Source organism: Pollicipes pollicipes, unplaced genomic scaffold (genome assembly GCF_011947565.3).
Source record: "Pollicipes pollicipes isolate AB1234 unplaced genomic scaffold, Ppol_2.1 Scaffold_7261;HRSCAF=8764_pilon_pilon_pilon, whole genome shotgun sequence".
NCBI classification, from domain to species: Eukaryota; Metazoa; Arthropoda; class Thecostraca; order Pollicipedomorpha; family Pollicipedidae; genus Pollicipes; species Pollicipes pollicipes.
This window is the reverse complement of record NW_023597054.1, coordinates 33,247,661-33,257,506: the sequence shown is the minus strand read 5'-3', so window position 1 is coordinate 33,257,506 and position 9,846 is coordinate 33,247,661. Positions and strand designations below refer to the sequence as shown.

Genomic DNA, 9,846 nt, shown 5'->3' with positions numbered 1-9,846 from the left:
TATTTTGAGTTCCCGGTAAATTATTGGGCTCCTCAGAAACCAAAGTCACCGGTAAGGAACACAACTTGCTGACAGACCATCGTGTGGCAACGGACCGATGATTTCGGCCAATCTGAGGCTCTTGTCGCGGAGCAGCCCTTTTCCATTTCGGAAGACGTTATGTCACTTAGCAACTTTGAAGCACAGCTAATGTAGCAGGTGCCATGAGTGTAGTTGGAATTATGTACATGCATATATATATAACCAAGGGTGTAATTTCCGTATTCTAACCAGTGCGCCCCGATTTTCTCCGCCGCTGTCAGCCCTCCCCCAGCCCCTCAACGTGACTGAATGCTTTTTGTCATTCCTGTCCCACCACCGGCCACTTCCGTCATGGACTGCAGACTCGCGCGTTATTAGCACCCGCGGGCAGCGCAGAAAGCGCAATTTTAAACAAATCAAACAGGAAAAAGGGCGATTGGAACTGGCGCGGTCATAATCGGGCGCCGCGTGACCGGAAGTCGGCTGTTACGTATCGGCGATCGTCGGCTGCGTCCGGCTGGACGGGCCTGGATGTTGCGCGCCGCCGGCGGCCGTTGCCCCAGCAACGAACGCGCCGCAGATCCGACTCAGTCCCGCCGCCAGTCACCTGCCGCTGCGGCTGGGACGGGGCGGGCCGCGGCTGCTCGACCGCCGCTAGCGCGGGCCGCCCGCCGGCCACTCAAGCATCAGCCCAGCACCGGAAATTGTTTCAGCCGTGCGGATCCGAAACGCCGCTTTGCGTGAGACCTTGTTGATTTTTTCAAGGTCAAGGTGAGCAAGAAGCATCCTCGTTCGGACGGAACGTTTGTTATGCATTTGGACGTCATTGTTGTGAGCTGTGTAGCGTCCACGACTCACGATTGAAAAAGGTTGGCGATCGAAAGTGTGCAGTGATTACAGAGATGCACCTGTATCTCATGGAGATACTCACTAATCTATATTATGTTAAAATGAGATTATCCGACGATTGTGCCAAACTGCCGACCGAGTTTTACGGGCACCCCTCATTAATCTCGCGCATCAGTACGCTGCATGATGGCCACTTCTCAGTAGCACACAGCACGCGTGGTCCACGCCAGCCTCCGGGCATGTTTCCGCCACTCTGCGCGATGTTCGTCCTCAACACTACTGAGACGGACCGATCTTCACTTCCGGTTGTTGGTTCAGCCAAAGCGGCGCCCCGCTGGCTCCTTGATGTAGTAAACGGTGTGATGCCATTCACCCGGCATGCGATGTCTGGATAAATTAGGTCACAATATATATATATATATATATATATATATATATGTATATAATTATATATTTATTTATATACAGTCAAATTATAGCTCTGCTGTCTACATGTCAATGCCAAATGAAGTAACAGGTAAGGTGACCTAAATAAACCTGGTTACTCGCCGTAGTTGCAACCCAGCGTAAAAATCGCGTCCGCGGTTTTCCCGTGAATATGACTTGTTTTGGTTGCATTCTCAAAAGCCTTCAAATATTGGCCAATGGCTCACCAGTGCCACTTGGCCTCGTGCTTAAAGCTGGTGTGTGATGTTCGCGATAGCACAAGGTGAGGTATGAGTATAGCACGGCGCTGTAGAAAAGCACGTGCTATGTTACATACCGCATCATTTTTGGTGAACACAATATATGACGACATAATTCGCATCAAATTGATTTATACCACATGAGCGTTGGCGATTTCGCAGCGTTGACCATTGGCTAGAGTACGAGAATGTTGTAAAGGGGTGCACTCACGGAGACGATGAGGTTCACCCTCGAAGGACATGTTGCTTTCATTCAGGGTCATTGTGCATGGAGTGAAAAGATGCCCGACATTCGCTGCGCACGAGTAAAAGTGCCAAAAGATTCGAGGTTCTCGGAGGGTACTATAAGAAAATATGAAAGTCATTTTGATAGATGTACACTTGAAACACCGGATGTCACGTAATTTCTTCAGTATGGCTGCAAGGAGTATTGAATATACATTTGATAAGTTTTGAAATACCTCTTCCACATTTCAAAACCTTTTTAACCACGAAAATTGTTTTGCATGCTAACGCTGAGTGTGCAAAATTTGATGTACATGCTTTGTTTGCATGTACTTGTATTCCAATAATTGTCACCTTTAGTTGGATTGAATGCATCAAAAAGCCACCATGTCTAGTGATGCATCATTGCTGCCGGCCATGACTGGCAAACGTTGTCGGATATCTTTACCTGCATAACCTCCAGAGCGCTGATGTTCTGTCCAAATTTGTCGCATCGTTTCAAACAAGTTTCAAAGATGAAATCGGAACCGCGGACGTCTTGAATTTATGCTCATCAATTTATTACAGCATTTCGACATCGGCCTGGAGGCGAAATATCGATATACCGTTGTTTTATTCATGAACTGCTAACTGAAAACTGTCAAGAAAAGTTAGGTTATACACACCGGACATTTGTGGTAAGAGTATGGCTTTCCACAGCCCTGCTGTACTCTGATATCTAGCGTACGCCAACAGCTTTCCCACAGGCGCCGTGGCACCTCCAGTCATGCACTGGCATCTCAAGGTCAGCCATGGCAGCAACAGCATGGCAACAGAAAGGAAAAGTCCACATGCGAATGCATTGGTTGCATCGGAGGGATATGCAGTGATGATACCCCCATGTTGTCTCGGTGCCACGCCAGACGAAGTCCCCGGCGCCATGACTCAGACCTGGGCTCGGTTTGTCCACAAGTGCCTGATGTGGCTGCCGTGGTGCGGTGCGTGGCTGCGCCACCCCGCCGCGTCGGCTGTTCGCCAGGCGGCCCGACCCGGCGCCGTCGCACCGTCTGTGCGGCGCTGGCCGGCGGCTGTTGTGACGCGGCCCGGCGCCGGCCGTCAGCGCGCTATCGGCACTCTCTGACGCCTGACCGCTTTGCCGCCAGTTGTTTGCGGCCGGGCCGACGGCAGCCGTCGGCGGCGGCGATGGAGGGCGACGGGCTGCCCATCGTCAGCGTCGACGAGGGCCGCCTGCGCCGCTTCAGCTGGACCAGCATCGAACTGACGCGGGCACCGACACCGACATCGACACCGACACCGACACCGACACCGACACCGACACCGCCGCCGCTGCCGCCGCTGCCGCCGCCGCCGCCGCCCTGCGCGCCGCACGGCTCGGACATGCCGCCGGCGTCACCGGGGCCCGGTGCCGCCGCGTCGGCGCCGACGCCGTTGCCGTTGCCGTTGCCGACGCCGTCGCCGTTGCCGCCTCCACCGCCGCCGCCGGCCGCCGCCGCGGCAGCACTACCCGCCGTCGGCTCGCTGGAAGCGCGTCTGCAGACGCCGACCGAAGACGCCACCGACATATCCCTCCTCTCCGTAGTGCTCCTGGGCAACTGTCACGTGTCGCTGATGATCTTCGGCGCGCTCTTCCTGATGGCCGGCGCGCTACTAAGCGTGATCGCGTTCCGTGCGCCGTCCGGCGCGCCGCACGACTACCAGACGCGCGTGGCCGGCACGCTCTTCCTTTGCCTGGCGCTCGTGATGTGCACGTTCGGCCTGTGCCTGTGCCGTATGGACCATCAGCTGAAGCGGCACCACCAGGAGAAGGGTGGCGTCGAGTCCGGCGAGTGCTCACTCCACCACGGCACGCGTCGCTGTCACCGCGTGCTGCCCTCGGTCCAGTGGGCACGCCGCTCCTCCCAGCGTCTGCGAAAACACATGCTAACGCAGCTGGACGAGCGCTGGTCGCACCACGGCTCCACCAAGCGCAATGACAAGTCGAGCTTTTCTTCCATCCAGCTGCTCGCCGAGTCCAATGAGTCGTTGGGGTGAGTGTGTGAAGACCGGAGCGGCTCGGACCAGTTAATGCGGAAGGGAGGTTAATGATCAGTTGGAGTAAGCTGCGCGCATGGCATTCGAGTTTAAATTGTCTGGTGAATTGCTGATGAATTGATGATTAATGAAAAAAGAATGAATTTCTCGTTGTTGCAGAGGATCACACCAACTCTTCGCTTCTCACCCTCTCTTTTTCTTTCCCCGTCCGCTCCTCTCGGGTCATTTTCTTTCTCGCCGCCGTAAAGCTCCCCACTGTCTTTTGACCGGTTTATGCCCTGCAACCACAGACACCCCATGCAGTTCTCAGTAGGAATAAGGCATCTTTTTTCTTAAAAAGCGTGGTCTACGCGGGTTGCTTGTAGGGCTCCGCAGACCGCAAGTGCTGTACGGTTAGGCAGGCTTTTCTACACCTTTCTGCAATTTCATGTCCCACATAAACACGGAAACAAAAAACCGCCGTCCAAGGATAAAAAGAGCTTAGCGCCATGAGGGGAATTTTCAGCGCGGCGTTTTTGGGTTTTGACGAAGTTATCATGTCATGCTGCCTAGAAAAAAATAATTTGTCGCGCTCCGAACATAAATATGTCCAAATGTGTTACCTTACATCACAAAATGCAGTTCCTTGAGTTGCATCGGTTGACATGAAGAGCCCCATTTACCCCAAAAATGTCGCTTTGGCCCTTTTGACTTAGCACAACAGCAAAGTTGCAAGCTGCGAAAAGACAGGCATTCACAAAGCCCCAGCGGAAATAAGGCCATGATCTCGAACCACAACCGGGGCCGCAACAACTCGAGTCCAACTTTATTTGGCGAAGCAGGGAACGGACAATGGTACTTTTGAAAAAAACGTGGGCCAGTGTGTGCGGGCGGTCACGCGCGTTCAAACAAACCTAGCCGGACGAGGGGGGGGGAGGGGACATGACAGAGCTACCTTGAGGTTTTCCTGAAACTTAGGACCCATTTAAGATATCATGCCGACCTTTCAGTGGCTGAGTTAATAATGTTCTGAACCCTCCTTTCAATTTAGAATAAGAATATTCTGAACGCCCCTTTCAATATAAAATATACAGAAATTGAATATGCGGAGAAAAATCGATGCAATATTTCTCTACGAATAGGTCATGGTGTATAATTACTTATTTGTGAAGGTTTTGTCAGTCAGGCTTTCCGCCATATCTGCAATACAAGTCATTAATTGACAATTAGTGTATGTGACTTGTTCGTTTTAAAAAATAATCACTATTGACGTCATTGATGTCAGGCCTGATTGTGCGTGAGGGTGTAGAGTCAGGCTGTCAGAGGTCAAGCGAGGTCAAAAATTTTAAAATGCTCATGATGCTGGATGCATGTGCATTTACTTGCAAAAACGTGCAATAACGTATTTTTATGATCCATCGCGTGAACATTTTTGTGACATGCGTAACAACCAGTTAGAGTGGATTTCTTAGGTCAAGGTTACTCTAAGAAAGAGAAGTTTTAAAAAATGTCAGCATATCCAAGCGTAATTTTTCCAGTGGTTGGTACAGGGGGCTTCGTTGATCAAGGTTCATTTTTAAACTAAATTTGCTTGTAGGTATTTATGCATGCAACACTGACCTTCCAAAGATCAAGAAAGGTCATCACGTTGGATTATTAGTGCCTATGTGTAGCATCTGGGCTGCCCTGTCATCACCTGTGAGTGGTGATCGCAGTTGAAATATGTACCCGGTACACCTTAAACGCGCTTGTTCAGCTTTGCTCTTTGTTGTGTAACATCTGCGTGTCGATAATATTGAAATCCTATGCACTCCTCTATGACCTCGCTTGACCTGGTGCGGGTATCTCATATCGTTCCAAATATGAATTGCCTTGAGGGGCGTGTCTTAATGCGCCGGATATCGTTCGCCCCTTTTTCGTTTTAAGGAGAACGCGACGTACGCCGTCACATCCCCTTTATGGAGCATCAGCGACTTTGATGGTCATATTAGCGCCCAGGGGCCATGGGGCAGCCGGGAATCAAACCCAGTACCCACATGGGAGTCCATGGGGCAGCCGGGAATCAAACCCAGGACCCACATGGGAGGCCAGCAAGCTAACCATTGAACTATTTCGCCCCATGATGTCCATCTCGTCGTAACGTGGGTGGTTATTATATGAAAAATGGGGGAAATGTTTGACCTCTTGAACATGTTTGACTTTGACCTGTCATGCGTCAAATATATAATTCAAATTACGTTCAATTGAAACATGCCACAAAATTCCCATTTAGCTTGTCAAATGATCGTAGTACAAATATCTGCATTATATAGCAATGCAGAACATGCTTGACCCCAACGACCTAGCTTGACGTGATGGGTCTTAAGTGGGCTCGGAGAGAAAGCAAGCGCAGTTGGACGGCTTAGATTACAATCATTGCAGCGGTCATTTGCCCGTCATCCACCTTGTCCTATGGCAGCTACCGGTAATGGGCTATACATTATTGGCTCAAATGGACATTTGAGCTGTGGTGAGTCCCGCTGTGTGACGCGGCCAATTTTTATCAAAAGAAGCGCAAGCATAAACATTGCATGACATTGCGTCAGCCGTTTAACCGACATTTCGTCAACGGTCACCTTGACTCGTATCCATACTCATACCCGCACCCAGCCTTGTAATTTTCCCAAAACCCGTACCCATCCTAAGCCGTTACCAGTTTCATATGGGTACCCATGGGCTTACTCAGCCAGTTAAGTCCTTTTATTTCAGTGCACAAATAGGGCGTATTTGTGAAGGGTCCCAAATGTGACTGAATCCATTTGCTCGCTTCACATCATCTACGTGGTAATAGCAGCCACTAGTGTTAACATCTTGCTCTTTCCACCCCATAAAGGTGTCTTCCTAGTTTACCATTTCCACAGGGTCCTCTATTGTCGCATGACCCTCAAACTTTTTAAGACGTTCCTTCAGCGACACACAACTGGCTGTAACTGCTGCCATGGGGCCTGACACACACTTTCTCCTGCTTGTTGACAGGTGCGGTCGGTGCACGGAGGCTTCGTATGGGACGATGGCCAAGAGGGCTGATGTGGCTAGCTTTCCGTGTTCAAGCCAGCGATTTTGATCGATCGAGCATCGACACAGTACTGAGCATGCCACACACCGAAAGTCTGACAAATATCAGTGTTGCTGAATGCGATTTTCATGCGGTAGCGGAGCGTTTAGTTATATTCGTAGTATGCGCTTATAGCCTAGTGAAATGTTATAAACCGAACTGCATAGATCTCCTGCATGTTATCGTCGATGAAGGATGCGGATGTGTTCTGTGGGAACCCTTCCGGTTTTACACGAAATAACCGTAAGGCAGCGGTGATGTAAGAGTTCCAAAGATTGCGCTTGTGTGTGCCTACAGCATATGGTACATGATACCGCGGTCCATTTGTAATGATGTCAGTGTTATATGCTAGCCTACCAAGGAAGCATCGTTCATGTTATTACACAGTACCGTATTGGACGACTGTTACTTTCATTGCCTCGCAGCCGGCGAAGAGTGTGTCCGAATTGAGGATGGAGCGACCCCTTACCGGTGTCACATAAGACCTGGCAATTAAAAAAACTGCGGAAACGATGGAACAGGTGTGCGTGAAAGACATGTTTTAAGGTGAATGTTCTTTAAACGGGGTGCCTCACCTTTAAGGCAGATCTGCCGTCCAAAGGCGAAAAGGTCTATGAGCCATCACTTCAGCCTTTTTGCCTTTGCATGGCAGATATTTCAACAACAAAAAACTCCTTTGAAACGTCAGGACCATCAAATGTAGTCGTGACACTGATTGGTGCTTCTGCCACACCGTCGTCATGTAACGACATGAATTGTAATAATTCTCTAGTCCGAATTGCGCTGTCAGCGGTTTGTAACAGCGCTACGCTTATCCCTGCAGTCGCGAACACCGTCGTCATGACAACGACCGTGCTCATAGCAACAAGGGTGATAAAAGAGCGTCTGTTATTTGCTCAGTAGGCAGGGGTCTGTTACCGGGAAGCTGGCTGAAGTTTGAACAAGTGCGTCACATAGATCATGTGATACTGTAGCGGTAGGCCATGCCCCTGGACAGTGTGTCAGCATATAAGCCGAGTGGGGCGATGATTCATGTCTGAGTGAGGAGAACAGTCACGGCTCGGGGCGGCGTGTTACCCCGTAGGCACGCCGACAGGGGTGCGTCACGGTGGCGCTGGCCAGTCGCACGCAGATCGTGTTGCGGGCATGAGTCTTGGAAGGAGTATAAGAGGTGCTGCTCGGGGTGCGTGGGGAGAGTCTCCCTGTCGGCGTTGCGTGCGGCAGTTCGCCGCTGTGAGGTGGTCCAGCCGAGCTGTGACCACCGAATACAGATACTCCCATTCCCACAGCTGAACTGAGTACTCCCATTCCCATTCCTAAAGCCAGAGTGTATCCCGAGTCCGCGATAATTGCAGTTGTCGCGACCGCTGTCGTCATGACAACCGCCGTCATCTTGACCACAGAATTTGCTGAGGGCAGTTGCTAGTGGTTACGGGGCAGCATTTTGGGCTGTTTTAACCAGCGCATTGCGGGCACACCGACTTAAAAGTGGCATCTCCACTGTTATCGCTGGGTCAGTAAAAAATGAACGTATGCAATTGGCACAGCGGACGGCAAGGGCCAGTCACTGAGAAGCGCATTGGTTGAAGTTTAAACCAGCCCGTCATTACGGACCATGTGACGCTCCATTTCCCAAATCCAAAGCGCGCTCCGTAGAGAACCGCTGTGGTAAACGCCCTAGGGGAGAAATCAAAACGATAGCGTAACATATCGTTGAACAGTTAACATGAAATGTAAAATGCTTGATATATCCGTCAGACCCACGGTGACCCATGGGTATCAGAAGCTTCTGACTTACCGAATATGATCGGTGAGAAGGCTGACACTTTTTTAGGCCATTGGTGAAAAAATGACAAAAGGAAAAACAAATTTCAACAGACCGGACCATATCACAGCAGACCATACGCGCTAAACGAAATTCAAAGCTTTGTATTCGTTGGTACTCGCTAATGCTTGCAGCGTGAGCATGTGCAGAGCACGTGTGGAAACTTTGACGTTTCGTTGAACGAGCAAGTTGAGCCATGGGATATTGCACAAACATAGTAGCTCTAATCATGATAGTTCTTAGCATGTGACAGAAGCATACTACAAACTATACCATTGCAGTGCTGACGTCACAGATAAGGGGTGACACAATGCTTTTGTAATGCCCTTCAGATTAGCGCTTGTCACAGATTTTTCAGTCAAGATTCACTTCACATACTAAACAACACAAAATATCAAATAACTAGACTTATTACTAGTAGTAAGATCGCGGTTGGCCACAGCATCTTGCGACGAACCTGATCACTTTCCCGCCCAACGTTTTTAAAGCGGCGTGCGACTTGAGACAGACGAGCTCATGTGCTTGCCAAGCGGTAATATGCTGGGTTCAGTGCAAGGCTGTGAGCTGCTGTTGGTTGTCGACATGTGAGAAGCTGACTGGGTAGGAAAACGTAGTTAATCGTCGTTTTTTAAGGCAATTGCGTTAAAAAGCCCTGCCGGACTAGGAGGATTGTGTTTCTGAGTACCTGACCTGTAGCTTTAGAGGTAAACGGAGGACGTTGGAGCGGCACATGTCAAGGATTCACCCGGGGCTTCCTGCTGCTGAGAGGAACAGCGGGTGTAAGGTAGGAGACCGAGCACCGCTGGTGTAAGCCTCTCACATTGCACGTCGCACTTCAGATTTAGCGTACTGATCGGTGGACAGGCGTGAGATAGAATGCCTTTAATTGTTATCATATTGCATATGAAGCTAAAGGTGATAGACGTGTTCAAAAATGTTATTTGCATTTGTTGATTCCAGTATTGCATTGGTTTTGCTCTGAACAGTTGGGATCATGTTAGGAAGTGCGAAGCCTGCACTGGCAATAATTATGAGGATACTGAAAGTCGCCAACGCTTCCAGCTGATTGTGCGATGACGCCACAAAACCAAAAGGGATATTTTTCTGAGCTGCTCGCAGAACCATGTCATCGGTAA

General features: G+C 50.0%; 1 protein-coding gene across 1 annotated transcript; it reads left to right on the top strand.

The window, feature by feature from the left end:
- Positions 1-3,252: 3,252 nt before the first annotated feature.
- Positions 3,253-7,554, top strand: LOC119111744 (uncharacterized). The gene is made up of 2 exons (XM_037235544.1): positions 3,253-3,808; positions 6,807-7,554. Exons 1-2 carry the CDS (start codon positions 3,390-3,392, stop codon positions 6,892-6,894), a joined length of 507 nt encoding a protein of 168 aa, XP_037091439.1. The 5' UTR covers positions 3,253-3,389; the 3' UTR covers positions 6,895-7,554.
- The last annotated feature ends 2,292 nt before the right edge of the window (positions 7,555-9,846 follow it).

Coding starts and splice junctions, on each gene's coding strand:
- LOC119111744 (XM_037235544.1), top strand. CDS start 3,390: ATGATCTTCGGCGCGCTCTTCCTGATGGCCGGCGCGCTACTAAGCGTG. Junction 3,809..6,806: donor GAGTCCAATGAGTCGTTGGG/GTGAGTGTGTGA, acceptor GCTTGTTGACAG/GTGCGGTCGGTGCACGGAGG.